The following is a 12,734-nucleotide window of genomic DNA, read 5'->3' on the forward strand; positions in this document are numbered from 1 at the left end:
ATGCAGTCATTTTTACTGCTTTGGGCAATATAGGTATATACTAAGTTTCAGTCTTTCCAGTGTTAAATGAGAATTTATCTATGTGAGTTTTTAATGAAAAACTGTTATAGGAATAAGAAGAAACGAGGGAAAAATCAGGTGTCTCTGCAGACATACTTGCGTCATCATGGCAATAATCCATCGACCGACGGACGCGAAATTGTCGGCGTTTATGGGCCAAATACCGATTATTCGTAATACCGTCTCTTGAACCATGAAGCCGCGATCGAGTTTCGCGGTGAAAAGCTTCCTGCCCATTTCCAGCGAGATTGGCCAACGGGAGAAGGACACTCTTTTACTTTCTTCCGAGTCGATTCGACGCGGTATGTATATAGCCACGATTTATCGTATCGTATATACGCGAAGAACTCGTTCTTCCGAGACGACGACGCCCACTTACACGCGCAGGGGTTTGGCTCGCGTGTCTTTTGATCTTTTATTCACGCGACGTTCTCCTTGTGACTAGTATTTTCATTGAAAATAAATATATAAAGTTGCTAGCGGCGGAAATCGCGTTTTCGAAAAACTTCACCTGGCCATCGATTATTTAACGTCGCGGCGAACGAGATAACAGACGCGAGGACACTTTTGTGCGATACGATGAATAAAATAGTAGGAATTGATAGCGTGGAAAAGTATGGAGAAAGAAGCTCCGTTCCCGTTGCAACGAAATTCCAGTGTTCCGCATCGAGTATCAAAGTTCATCGAGCAAAACGTGGATGAAAATAAGAAGTCCGATCTCGTAACGGTGTTTTCACGGACCGCACGCGTCCCGTCTGTCCGATTAAACGTTCTACTGCTCTTTTTCGGAATTAGAATCATCGAGGATCGTCGTCGAAGAATATTTACATTCAGATTATCGCCACGTGCTGATTTATACATTTTAATACATATTTATTCTGATTTGTGAAAAGTTGGAGAATTTACTATTACTTCACAGATAATAGTTCAACGGGTGTTTACACGCGTAGTTGATTAAGTAGGAACACGTACAGATTAACGTCTGATAGGGAGCCAAAGGGTGAACCGGGAAGTCGGTCGGATGCCAAGGAACGGTGGTCATCGTTCGAATCCTGGCAACTGTCCACAGTCTCGAACCGGTTCACCGGTGTTTCGTAGCTGCGACCTTGGAGTTTTCGAATTGAACGGGACGCCGCGTGGACCCGTGTTCGTGTTCCCTAATTCTTCGCGGGGTCGATGACTGGCAGTTCGAGGAGAGCCACCGAAAGTGGCGATTGCCAGAGAGCCGGTTCTACCCGACTATCAACCAATCGGGGTCTCTTTTCGTTCCTCAATAAAGATCATCTCTTTTAAATTGTCCCCGCGACCTATATTAAAGAATGTTAATCCCGATACCCGTTCCAAATCTCGTTTCGAGGAAGTTCACTCGTACGCATGATTCGCCTCACGTAATCATGAACAAATTAACAAGAAACGATGTGAAATCGTTAAATAATTATAAATTGCAAGTGATGTGAAATCGTTAAATAATTATAAAAGACATTCCTTCCTGAATCTTGTTCTTCCATCTTCGGTTTCGACGTCTCACGGTGCGTTCGTTGGGCATCTGTCGAGGTGCATGCAAATTCAAGAAAATAAGAGCCTCTCTGTTCTCTCCGTGTCGTCGGGAAAGAAAAATATGTATATTTTCATATGAGGTGTCAAGGAGTCGCAAGCGAGTGCGTTATCGGGCGTTTGAACGCTCTCAGTGTATACCTGGTTGCCCAGGTAGGTAAGTACCGTTCATCGGGCTACCTTCGACGGCAGTCACGGCACAACCTTCGTCGCGTCAGGTGCGCGCACAGCTCTTCGGGACCAACGGGACTCTCCTTTCCTCGGCTGCTCGCGAGTTCCTTCATCGCACCGGCGACGCCAGACAGTTCCTCTCCGCGTTACCGGGCTCTAGGTAAATCCACGTAAGTACAGTGTCTTGACGTTCGCGATTAAAAAAGCAAAGTTCATTTCATTTAAGAAATTCTTCGGATTCATTCATTAAGACAAGAGTCTTGAATTCTTACCAGTAACTATGACATACTTAGAAATCTAAACACTGTTCTAAGCATAAATGGATTAATTCTGTACACAATTAGATTAAGATAAGAACTTTCGTAATGAATTTTCGATTGCCTTCGTAGACGGAAGCTATACGCACCGGAAATGATTTCAATATTCATCAATCGTAATTTCGTTGGCTACGCGAGGAATACGAGAGGTTCAACGACCAGAGCCAGAATTTTTAACGAGCTCTGCTAAGAATTAATTCCTTCGGGGATAAATAGTCGAAGAAGAAGTTCAATTTCGTTTTAACGTGTGCCCGGTTTACGATGCGTATCGAGTAGCGGTGTGCCAGCAGGCTTGAATGATCGCTTCCACTGAAAACACAATCGAACACGCTCTAGTTGATTGCAACTACCGTTCTCGAGTTAATACGAATTTTCATGACCCATTTCGTGACAACCCGATCGCGCGACGGTTCTCTTCTATGTCTACTCGAAAACCGAAATTCGTTAGTCACCAGCTTTATGTTTCCTGTTGTCGTTTCAACGTCCTTTGTCATCGGCAAAAATTCATCGCTGACGAAATTTCTTACGGTTTCAGTGTCAGTAGAAACAAACAGCGCCTTGCGTAATTTACATATCACGCGTACGAAGAAAAAGATTATTTTACAGGCGAATTTTAATGAGCGCGATAACGGTAGAGTTGTAATTATTTCAGGAAAAAAAAAAACGTAATTACTATCGGCGATCTAACTACTTACAGAGATATGCGGCTCGGCGTAACGATGATGCCCTGTAAATAAAAGTGAACGACCGACGTCAGCTTTAAACGTTACATTAAAACTATTTAGAATTATAGAGAAGTGAGAGAATGTGAAAGAGTCGAGTCGACGTGTGACTGGTTCAGAATGTATGGGGAACGGATCTGGGAAATCCGGGTGTCTCGAGAATCAGAAACATCGGACTTTTGTTCAAATGAATCATACGAGATGGCAAATTGTGCTCAACCGGTGTAAAGAGCCGTACTAAGCGTGTCTAACGAGCTCCCTTAATTACGTAGCAAAACGCCATGAATCTCGCGATGAATAGCCTAATAAGTATCCGTTCTTTTACTAACATCTTCAGATATCTGGACCGTGGCTATCTCGATTAATATTTTGGTCGCTCGGTTCTATTCTCAGGATCGATGATGCAACTGTGGTGAAAGCATCGATGATTTCATTTTTGCCAACAACGGTACGCGATGTCCAACGAAATCACTAATAATACACGAATTGTACCGTTATCCGGTTGACTCGTTGCGTTTATCCGAGCAAAGGATAAAAATAAGAATAGGAAGGGAGAAGAATGGACGCGTAAAACGGCGGCGTAACGTTCAGCTTGAGCACGGTACGGTTCCCGGAACCAGGAAACGGTGTCGATGTCCGGGGTGGCCTTGGAAATCGACGACGAACCAAACGAGAGTTCTCCACGCTTTCCCTCTCGTCCACGTGGGTACGAGAACAGCGTATCTCTTGCACTTTCCGCGTGCACGCGCGAAATTGATAAATAAACGCGGCCTCGCTCGAAACAGGCTAATTGCGAGGAATCTTACTTCCTGTTTCTTCGAATAACCCCGATTTTAAATCGAGGAACGGTGTACTTAAAGACGAGTTTTAATTTCGTTTTCAACTTTAATCGTCCGGGTGTAAATTCGGAATGGGTGATCGCTCGGGTTGTCAATTGGCGCGAGTTCGGCGCGTCGGAGGAACGGATGACTAACAGTCTGTACCGTTAGCCCGAATCGTTCCTCCAACTGGAGAATGTCAATTTCATGCGGTTTACGGTACTCAAATTGCGCGTTAGAGTACACCGCTCCGATTGTTCGCCACTTCTTTTCATTCAACCAGTTACCCGCGACAGCCATTGATTCAGAATCGATCGCGACTATTTTACGGACGTTTATCTACCTGTCACGCTGGCATTTTCATGAAATTCGATACGCAGACGGAATTTATGAAACCGTCGATGGGAGAAGAACGGTGACGGAGATATTCAGACGCTCGAATTGCAGCAGTTAGTATTCTTCAGTTCTCGGGCGAACAATCGAACGGGGACGAACTTAACTGTGTTCATTTGTCGTCCCGCAACGGTATTCGGGCGACCACGGGTCCGAAACCGTTTCCGGTGTGTATCACTCGACGTTTAAAATCCTGCTGGCAACCTGCTAGAAAGGCGCGGCTTCCTAAAATAACTCGACCACGATCGAGATCCGGTTGAAGGTGAACGACTCGTTTTCCCACCGTGCGGATCGAGAACCGCGGCTTCAGGAACGTCCATAAGCGTTATACGTGTGACAACTAATTCCAGAGATCGACCAGGACGGAATAAAAATGTGGCTGCCAAGGGCATGCATCCTGTTGGCTCTGTTGGGTCTGACGCGATGCGGCACACAAGATGAGGAAGACGCGTCGACCGTCTTCCTCGAGGCAGCCAAATCCTTCTTCTCCAACAAGGATAATCTGAACGGTCTTCAAGGATTAGCCAGGACGTTCTTGCAGCCGGACGACAAATCGGAGGTAATTAATCCACTTTCTCGTCTAATCCGGACGTTAAACGATTCACGTGAAATTTTGCACGACAGGCCGGCAACGTATTCGACGGAAAAGCCAATTTGGAGAGCGTCGGTCAGATCGTATCGGGAATAGGCAGCCTGTTCTCTGGCAACGAGAACAACCAGGGAGTCGATCTCTCGATGATCGGGTCGGTCCTCAACGGTGTGTTGAACTCCGACAAAAGTTCCAAGAGAAACGCTAGAAGCGCCGAAACGACCCAGCAACCGGGGATCGATCTGGAGAATATAGTGAACATGGGGAGCATGCTGATGGGCCAGAACGGAAACGCTGACCTAGTCATGGGCTTGTTACCGATGCTGTTGCAAAACTTAGGCACCGAGAGCAACGAGGTCGACGGTCCGCCGAAAAAGGCGCACGATCATTCGGGACACTCGTGGTACATGCCGCCAATTTTGGAGAACTTGCACGTGATGTGGGAACACTTTAGTAATTCAGAACTGGGCCAGACGCTGTGGAACAAGAGCGGCTTGTCGGATTTCGTCGGGCAGGTGTCCGACTCGACCGGGCGGATCCAGTACGAGAAAATGTTGGACAGCTTCGAAGATCCAGCTCTGCGTCGCAGGTGGATCAGGTCATTGACCAATTACATCGGCGAGTGGATTTCTCACGTCTCGGATCCACAGATCCAACAACGTTACTTGAACACGATTCAATTCGTGGGAAATAGTTTCCTGAAGTCGCAAGGATTCCCTAAATCGGCGATGTTCGATTCGATGAGACCCATAGAAAGCCTCTCCAGGTATAAATCCCATTTCTAATTTATTTAAATAGGATAAGCTTCGATTCGTTTCTTTCTTTTTAAGATTGATAAACGCGGTGGGGAAGAGACATTTAGGAATGAAGATCGACAGCTCGCAGTATATTAAGCCAGCGGTGGCGTACATCAAGGAGTTAATTAATCTGGCATCAGAGAAAGGGTTCATCATGTCCCGGGTGAACGCCAGGACGATCAGTAACAGGCTCAGCGACATGCTCAACAACGACATCGTCAATCCGGTATTAAAGGTAAGCCGTGCGTCACACGCTATTGCAGTTCGATCGTAGCTAAAAAATTTTGTTCGATTTTTAGTCGTATCGAGCGTACAAATGGGCGATTAAGCGGCCGCAGTGCGCCAGCCAGATTTTGTGCACCATAAACGAGAAGAACGAACAGGACAAGGATCAGCCGCCTCTGCGAAGCGGTTTGTTAAAAGTGACCAGTTTTCCGTCCGCCTGGGCCGTCAGTAACAAGTTGGGCATCAATTTCTGGTCTCTCTACGGAGCCATCATGGAACACGACAGATGCGTCGTAAGTAAACGATCATCCTCAGAAGTATTTATAAGTAGTATTTCAATATATGGTTCGAAGTCAATTTTTAAAACATTATGTACTCATCTTGTATATCTATAAATTTAATATATCGATGTTTGGAGTAAATTGGAAGTATCGATATTTGAAAGTTTTCGCAATGTGCAATATTTTCAATAGACAGTGAATATTCTCCGGTGCCCTGAATGGGGAATTCGATGCTCGATTTGAAAATTTTAATTCGAGTTCATTGATTCCGCAGCAAAAGTATCCGGCTGACTGCACCGACTTCCACGAAGAGGAGATCCGGATTACCACAGAAAGCGTTCACAGTGAACTTTGATCTCTAGCTGACAATGACAGTGTGCCCTGTGAGAGACGTTCGCGAGCATTGTTTTTTTTTTTTTTTTTTATTTAATAGTTTGTAAGACATTTCATTAAACGACGAGTGGAGGAAAAAGGGGAAAGTCGAAGAAACGAGGGATCCTCTCGGTTTCTTTACGTGTACATAAAAAAACACGACCGTGGACAGTGTCGTCGAATAAATACTTTCATTTATCTCGAGTTCTCGCGCGTGTCAGATGCAAATACGCGTTCTCGTCCATGACGTTCACTTTCATCCCGGCGAACGGTCAGGTCGAAGTACGAAAGCTACGATTAGTTATACCTTTTATTTCGTTCTCTTTTTGTTTTTATTTTCACATAACGGAATCTATAAAAATTCTATCCGACGAGAAGAGCGACGCATATGAGTTCTTTAGAGTCATAGCGAAGAGAATCCGAGCTTAGGAAAGCTCCTTCCATGAAGGACGGAAGTTGAACGACTTGGAACCGGTTCGATCGTGTTCGTGCGTTCGCGTTGTTCGTAACAACTTCTGTAAATATTAGATAAAAGCCAAATAAAACGTATGTTGTTTGTACAAGATACATCGTCCCGTTTACTTCTTCTTGATGTTCCTGCAAGCCCACTCGAGGCCCTCCTGTAAGTTCAATACACGTCACTATTCCTCTATCGTCTATTCCCGTTCATTCCTTACCTTCACTCCTTTTCCTTCGATGGCGATGCACGATTGTATTTGCCAATCGCGGTCTTTGATATTGTGTAGTCCAAGTCCTTCCGCGATTTCAGCCGCGGTCACGGCTTGTCCAAGATCCTGTTTGTTCGCATAGACCAACAATGGGACACCTTTCAGCTTCTCCTCCAGCAGAAGTTCCGACAGCTCTTGGCCCGTTTCTTCCAGTCGTTTTATATCCGCGCTGTCCACTACGTATATCTTTTCGAAAACAAAAACACTGTCACAAAAATATGTATAATTAAAAGGATAATTCATGATTTACCAAGACGTCTGTGTTTTCGAAATAATTTCGCCAGTAGGGGCGAATCTTTCGGGCACCTCCGATGTCCCAGACGTTCAGCTTGAATCCCTCGCTTTGCACACTTTTTATATTGAAACCTTGAGTCGGCGTCACCTGTAAGGAATTAAATAATAACAAAGAAAATACAATCCCTTCTAATTAATACGATACCTGCGTAATGTCTTCGCTGGCTAACGATTTTAAAATCGTCGTCTTTCCAGCGTTGTCTAATCCCAGAAGGAGCAATCGTAATTCTTTGTCTGGATTCGAGCGCAGTTTCCTCAAAATCGATAGAAGTCCCTGTGAGAAAGACAAATCTTTAATCGTAGTGCGGAGAGAGTTTAAATTTAAATCATGCGCTTCCCGCTCTCCGATCTAGCAGACGAATTCACTTTGCGATGTGATGTTTGTGTACGAGGGAGGCTTTGCGAACCTATCATCGCCAAATCGAATAATTTCGTATTAAAAGATTTTTCAACGAGGTTTCAGTGAAATAAAAACAATAAGCGCGTTGAGGAGAGGATTTTTATTTAATGAGAAACGTCGTGGTCAGGTTGGCAGTGCTCGAAACCGAGGTGTGGCGTCCGATAGGTTATGTTTCGTGCGACTCGTGCTTGAATAATAATAATTTACAATAGAATAGAGTGCATGAAAGGGTGCGGTGCGTCGAATATCGGTTCTCTTTCGTTCGTTACCATATTGCGTTTGTTATTTTGCAAGAACGGGAACAAACAACGTGGCAATTGTCGACCGCGACACGTCGATCGTTTATGGTTGTTGACTCGCCCAGTTTTGTTTTGTTTTCCTCGTATCTAAGGAAACTATCACACCCGCACCTCCTCACCAATTATCTATTTGCGCCAGTTACGTGGAAACGTAGGTCAACAGCTGCAGGTTCCAGAGAGATATTCAATGAAATAAAGATAGACATTCATTTTGGGAAAGATTTATTTGAAATCTCAGAAACATGTTTTATTACGCCGGTTTCAACACCAGTAGATTATTCTCCACTGACGAGAATATTACTTTCATTGTTAATCCTTTTACCAAAATCCCATTTCCTGGTATCACCGATTTTCAAATAGGCTGGGGGTTTTTCCTCCTTTCGAAGGGGGAGGAGATTTATATTTGCAAAAACTCAGCGGAGGATAGTAAAGATTCGATTACTCAACCAATACGAATACCAGAAAAACCATTAGACAGGTACAGCGTCCACATCATTAGAAAAATCATCGAACTTTAATTGGATTATTTTTGTAGTTTCAGACAAGCTGCGATTGGTAAAGACAGCATAATAATTTTATCCAAAGACAATGAGATTTGGCGATATAAAATCTATGAAAATTCCTGGAAGAAAGTTACCAACTTCATTCCTAGTAATAGCGAATCGGAAAATGAGTACCCCGTTAAAGTATCGCAAGGAGGGTGCACCGTAGCCCTTACCAATTTAGGTATTTGTTCAATTAGAAGTAGATTGCTCGGGAAGTTCGCGGTGAAGTATTCAAACATTCTTAAGAACGTGCTAACCAGCGCATTTTCCGAGCGAGGCGATGAAGACCGCGATTAAAATTCGTGTACACGCGAACCGTGATTCAGGTCGAGTGTTCAACGTCCCTACGCTGGTCGACATGCCAAAGAGGGTTCGATTTATGGACATCGCTTGCGGATTTGATCATACTATCTTGTTAGCCGGAAACGGTGACGTTTATTCAATGGGAACGGGAACGTACGTACCGCGAGAACGTACATTAATTCAGTATAGACGGTCGTAGTTGAAACTCGTGTGTCGAAACAGGCGCGGTCAGTTGGGTCACGACGATTTAGAAGACAGCGATGATCCGAGGCTGATCGAAGCCTTGGCTGGCATCAAAGTCGTACAGATCTCTGCCGCCGGTTGGCACAGCGCCGTGATAACTGATCAAGTTAATAAAAATTCTCATAGCGACAAAGCATCGTTCGACACGTCTTTGCATCGGTCGTTTTTAACCGCAGGGTGACTTGTACACGTGGGGGTGGAATACGCAGGGAGAATTAGGCTTGCCTAATCGGGACAGCAAAGTGATCGCTGTCCCCTCGTTAGTAGATCTGATGAACGAACAGGACGAGAGTATAGAAGTTTTTGTGAAAAAAGTACAATGTGGAAATACGTTCACCGTTTGCATGGCGGGTACGTCCTTAATAAGAGGAATTTGCTCCTGAAAAGAGTTCCAGAGGTTTAATCTTTCAACAGATGACGGGACGCTTTGGGGTTGCGGATCTAACAAATACGGGCAATTAGGACAGCCCCGCGAAAGTCTCTCGAGCTCCTCGAAATTCGTCAGACTGACTGTCCCTTTGAAAGCGGAAACTATCGAAGATTTCAACTGCGATGAATGGGGTACCGTCCTTAAAACGACTGAATAATTTCTTACTGACAAGATTGTAACTTCGCGTGAGGGAAATAAAGAAAATATTTTTGAAACAGTCAAAACTCGACCACGTTCATCGCTTCGTTCGCCTCTATCAGCGGCAGAATGAATTCCCTCTTCCGTATCAATTCCTTATCCTCGTGCAAAGACGGTGGAGGTGTATATATAGGTACGTCCGCCTTCGCCTTCCTACCTGTAATGCAAAAATCCACTACAATTCGATGCTCTTAACGCATTAAAATTCTATGTATAAAATAATTTTTTTACCTCTGTCGTTGGATTTGTTAGATTTCTCCATCTTTTCAATTCTTAGCAAACTTTTATGCAATTGCATGTCGAACGGCATCCACTTGGGATTCGCCAACTTTGTCTGACGCGGCGTGCGCAAGAAGAACGGTAGATTGTAGCCATGTAGCTCAATCGGTTCCACGAAAACCGCGTAAATGAGCGCATACCGTAACTCATTAGCGTACCTGTTCGATGAAAACTGTGCCGATGCTCTTGCAGTAAGAGTTTTAGAATAGTCTAATGAGCTTACATGTCGTAAATAGATTCAATCACGATGTTCAACGCGGCGAGTGGGCCGATACCATCCGGAAGTACAGATTCCTGTAAACTTTTCGAAACTGGATTCATTATAGGAAAGAGAAGAGTTTAAAAATTACGAACCAACTACCTCCTCTCAGACGGATACTTCTTTGCCTCCATTTCTTCCTCTGCGTTGTGTTCCGATACTATTTCCTCCCAATACGGTAATTGGTCCTTCTCAGATATTTTCGTAGCTGCTACGGTGAAGATGTCCTTCAACTCTTTGAAAAATTCCTCGCGAGTGTATCTCCTGTCTGTTGGATATAAACTTTGAGTCGGAGTTTCTAAGAGGACCGACGAACTTGTTACCTCGAAGCAATCGAATCGTTCCGGTCAACCAGTTGACCAAAACGCCCATGTAATAATTGTTTAGATCTTTCTTATACTTCAACGTTTGTAGCGCCAGAGAATCTAGAAGCCAGAAGGAAGCCTTGTTCTTCGAATAGTCGTCGATTCCTAATAGGTTTCCTAAATATCTGAGCAAGGGAACGATTCTTGCGCATTAAATCTCATCGGTTGTTCAATTAATTTATCTAACTCGATAAGTTCCCATGGTTTGTCCGTTTCGATGTTCACCGGAGCGTCGAACAAGCTTTTGAACGTAGGCGGAAAAATCGTGAGAAACTTTTTAGGAAATCCGTCGAAGAGGATGGATTGGATTGATTCTCCGCATCGCTGAAATTGGAAATTCCGAAGAACGATTGGAGGAGGGAAGGGACGAAGGAGTAAGGAAGATCAGAAGACCTTGAGAGACCGAGTGCTTTCGTTTCCAGTGATCACGGCCTCCAGGTTAGACATTTTTTTTCTTCATCTAAATATGCTGCGAAAGGTGTTGCACCGATTGATAACTTCGTTACCGTTCGAAATCGAACTGGATCGCGTCGGCGAGATATCGCGTCGGGGGAAACGGCAATAAAAGGAATAATCAGAATCAGAGAAACGGTTCGTTCGTTTTTTATTCATTGATTTTATTTTTTAATTTTTTTTCCATATTTTGTTCAATATTTTCAGAAAATAACACTCCAAAGCGAAAAAACCGTATATTCTCACCAATCCCAATGTGTGTATAATATATATATATTATACTTCTCATATATAATATATATGTATATATATATAATATATATATATATAATGTATACTTTTATACTTTTATATATATAATAATATTATGTAGAGTAGCGCACACTTTAGACTGTTATCGATACCTTTTATAATTTTATCGATAAATTACAAATATTGAAAAACATGAAACAGACACAGCCGGCGGAGACGCGGGGACTCGGGCGGCCTGGGACATCTTTTCCTCCACCTCGCTCGCGGGAAATCGTGTGAAAAAAGATTTCTTTCGTGTACGCGCGACGCGACCCGCGTTCCGTTCCGCGCGCGGCCCATTCTGCGAGCCGTCGTCCGATCGACGATCGAGACCGGACCGAGAGGAAGAAAGACCGAAAAAAGGAACATTTCTTCAGCCTCGCGCTGGACGCGTTTTTCGTCTTTCCTCGTTCGTTCCTTCTGGCTCGGCTCCTTCCTTAGAAGGATAACGGGGAACGCGATCGGGCCGCGTCGCGCCTCGGGACAAACTACTAGATACACCTATTCCTATTTAATTATATTAATTGCGGACGCTCGGAAGTCCCCGGGTCCCGGCGAGACTGACATTTTTTATTTTTTTTTTATTTATATATTTTCACACCGAAGTCAGAAAGGCAATACGCAGTATGAACTTACTTAGTACATTTTTTTTTTGTGTGTGTATGTGTGTACGCGTATGTGTGTGGCTTTTACAACTATTTTCCATTCTTTCCATCATTTTCATTTAATCTTTGTTTTTTCTCTCTCTGTTTTTCTTCTCCTCGTATTCCGCGTTTGGTTGTTCGCTCCTGTTCGTCATCGTCCCTTAATCTTATGTCTTATTTATATACTTCGTGTTTCGTTCGTTTCTGTTTAGTTTTTAATCGTATTGTTCGCTTCCACGCGTTCTTCCTATCATCTTTTGTATACATTTGTAACAAGCATCTATTTTATATTTTCGCCGTTTCGATCCTGTCGACAGGATAATTTTCCCCGTTTCTTTTTTTTTGTTTTATTCTATTTTACCTCTCTTCGATCTCCGACTGATCTCCTTTCGTTTTCTTCTTCTTCGCATTCTCGACTTCGTTCAGTTCTACCACATTTCCGTCGGTTCCGTCTTCCCCCGTCGTTTCTTCATATACGACAATTATTCGAAGATACGTGAGAGTAAGAGGGAGAGAAAGAGAGAGAGTTAAAGAGACAGAGTTAAAGAGAGATAGAGAGAGAGAGATATGGGAGAGATGATTACGGAGAGAAGAGAAGGGTGCCGTCGGAGGGGTGTCTCGGGGAGAGAAAAATCGTATACAGACGCAGCCAATTGATACTCGAAAATCGAACAACGAAACGATATATAAATGAAAAAAAGAAG

At 43.8% G+C, this 12,734-nt stretch overlaps 5 protein-coding genes across 6 annotated transcripts in view; 2 read left to right on the plus strand and 3 right to left on the minus strand.

The window, feature by feature from the left end:
- Positions 1-754, minus strand: part of LOC108630524 (uncharacterized) — a 4,461-nt gene extending 3,707 nt beyond the window's left edge. The window contains exon 1 of the mRNA XM_026818381.1: positions 157-754. Coding sequence (XP_026674182.1) covers positions 157-297 — 141 coding nt within the window. The 5' untranslated portion in view covers positions 298-754. The remainder of the gene's footprint in view (positions 1-156) is intronic.
- Positions 755-1,677: 923 nt separating this feature from the next.
- On the plus strand, positions 1,678-6,866 carry LOC108630832 (uncharacterized). Of its 2 annotated transcripts, none has more exons than XM_026818402.1 (6): positions 1,678-1,945; positions 4,386-4,594; positions 4,660-5,390; positions 5,455-5,656; positions 5,721-5,939; positions 6,202-6,866. In XM_026818402.1, the coding sequence occupies exons 1-6, from the start codon at positions 1,693-1,695 to the stop codon at positions 6,280-6,282; spliced, it is 1,695 nt and encodes a 564-aa protein (XP_026674203.1). In that variant the 5' UTR covers positions 1,678-1,692; the 3' UTR covers positions 6,283-6,866. The 2 variants fall into 2 exon arrangements, with proteins under 2 accessions (XP_026674203.1, XP_017889842.1); XM_018034353.2 differs by having other exon boundaries at positions 1,853-1,955.
- On the minus strand, positions 6,596-8,077 carry LOC108630834 (ADP-ribosylation factor-like protein 3). Its single transcript, XM_018034356.2, has 5 exons — positions 7,991-8,077; positions 7,467-7,595; positions 7,278-7,409; positions 6,977-7,213; positions 6,596-6,919 (listed from the first exon to the last, which is right to left on the minus strand). The coding sequence occupies exons 1-5, from the start codon at positions 7,991-7,993 to the stop codon at positions 6,878-6,880; spliced, it is 543 nt and encodes a 180-aa protein (XP_017889845.1). The 5' UTR covers positions 7,994-8,077; the 3' UTR covers positions 6,596-6,877.
- LOC108630833 (RCC1 domain-containing protein 1) lies at positions 7,624-9,946 on the plus strand. The gene is made up of 6 exons (XM_018034354.2): positions 7,624-8,498; positions 8,556-8,746; positions 8,892-9,021; positions 9,091-9,217; positions 9,288-9,462; positions 9,526-9,946. The coding sequence occupies exons 1-6, from the start codon at positions 8,263-8,265 to the stop codon at positions 9,696-9,698; spliced, it is 1,032 nt and encodes a 343-aa protein (XP_017889843.1). The 5' UTR covers positions 7,624-8,262; the 3' UTR covers positions 9,699-9,946.
- LOC108630525 (uncharacterized) lies at positions 9,736-11,089 on the minus strand. Its single transcript, XM_018033863.2, has 6 exons — positions 11,046-11,089; positions 10,601-10,785; positions 10,380-10,545; positions 10,242-10,319; positions 9,971-10,176; positions 9,736-9,896 (listed from the first exon to the last, which is right to left on the minus strand). The coding sequence occupies exons 1-6, from the start codon at positions 11,087-11,089 to the stop codon at positions 9,760-9,762; spliced, it is 816 nt and encodes a 271-aa protein (XP_017889352.1). The 3' UTR covers positions 9,736-9,759.
- Positions 11,090-12,734: the final 1,645 nt, after the last annotated feature.

The sequence above is a fragment of the Ceratina calcarata genome, unplaced genomic scaffold (assembly GCF_001652005.2).
Source record: "Ceratina calcarata isolate Rehan_Ccalc_2016 unplaced genomic scaffold, ASM165200v1 scaffold78.2, whole genome shotgun sequence".
NCBI classification, from domain to species: domain Eukaryota; kingdom Metazoa; phylum Arthropoda; class Insecta; order Hymenoptera; family Apidae; genus Ceratina; species Ceratina calcarata.

Coding starts and splice junctions, on each gene's coding strand:
- LOC108630832 (XM_026818402.1), top strand. CDS start 1,693: ATGAGGTGTCAAGGAGTCGCAAGCGAGTGCGTTATCGGGCGTTTGAAC. Junction 5,391..5,454: donor CCCATAGAAAGCCTCTCCAG/GTATAAATCCCA, acceptor TTTCTTTTTAAG/ATTGATAAACGCGGTGGGGA. Junction 5,940..6,201: donor TGGAACACGACAGATGCGTC/GTAAGTAAACGA, acceptor TTGATTCCGCAG/CAAAAGTATCCGGCTGACTG.
- LOC108630834 (XM_018034356.2), bottom strand. Junction 7,410..7,466: donor CCAGCGAAGACATTACGCAG/GTATCGTATTAA, acceptor AATTCCTTACAG/GTGACGCCGACTCAAGGTTT. Junction 6,920..6,976: donor TCGAAGGAAAAGGAGTGAAG/GTAAGGAATGAA, acceptor TTGAACTTACAG/GAGGGCCTCGAGTGGGCTTG.
- LOC108630833 (XM_018034354.2), top strand. CDS start 8,263: ATGTTTTATTACGCCGGTTTCAACACCAGTAGATTATTCTCCACTGAC. Junction 9,218..9,287: donor GCGCCGTGATAACTGATCAA/GTTAATAAAAAT, acceptor TTTTAACCGCAG/GGTGACTTGTACACGTGGGG. Junction 9,463..9,525: donor GTTCACCGTTTGCATGGCGG/GTACGTCCTTAA, acceptor ATCTTTCAACAG/ATGACGGGACGCTTTGGGGT.
- LOC108630525 (XM_018033863.2), bottom strand. CDS start 11,089: ATGTCTAACCTGGAGGCCGTGATCACTGGAAACGAAAGCACTCG. Junction 10,786..11,045: donor ACTGGAAACGAAAGCACTCG/GTCTCTCAAGGT, acceptor TTAATGCGCAAG/AATCGTTCCCTTGCTCAGAT. Junction 10,546..10,600: donor AACGATTCGATTGCTTCGAG/GTAACAAGTTCG, acceptor TATATCCAACAG/ACAGGAGATACACTCGCGAG.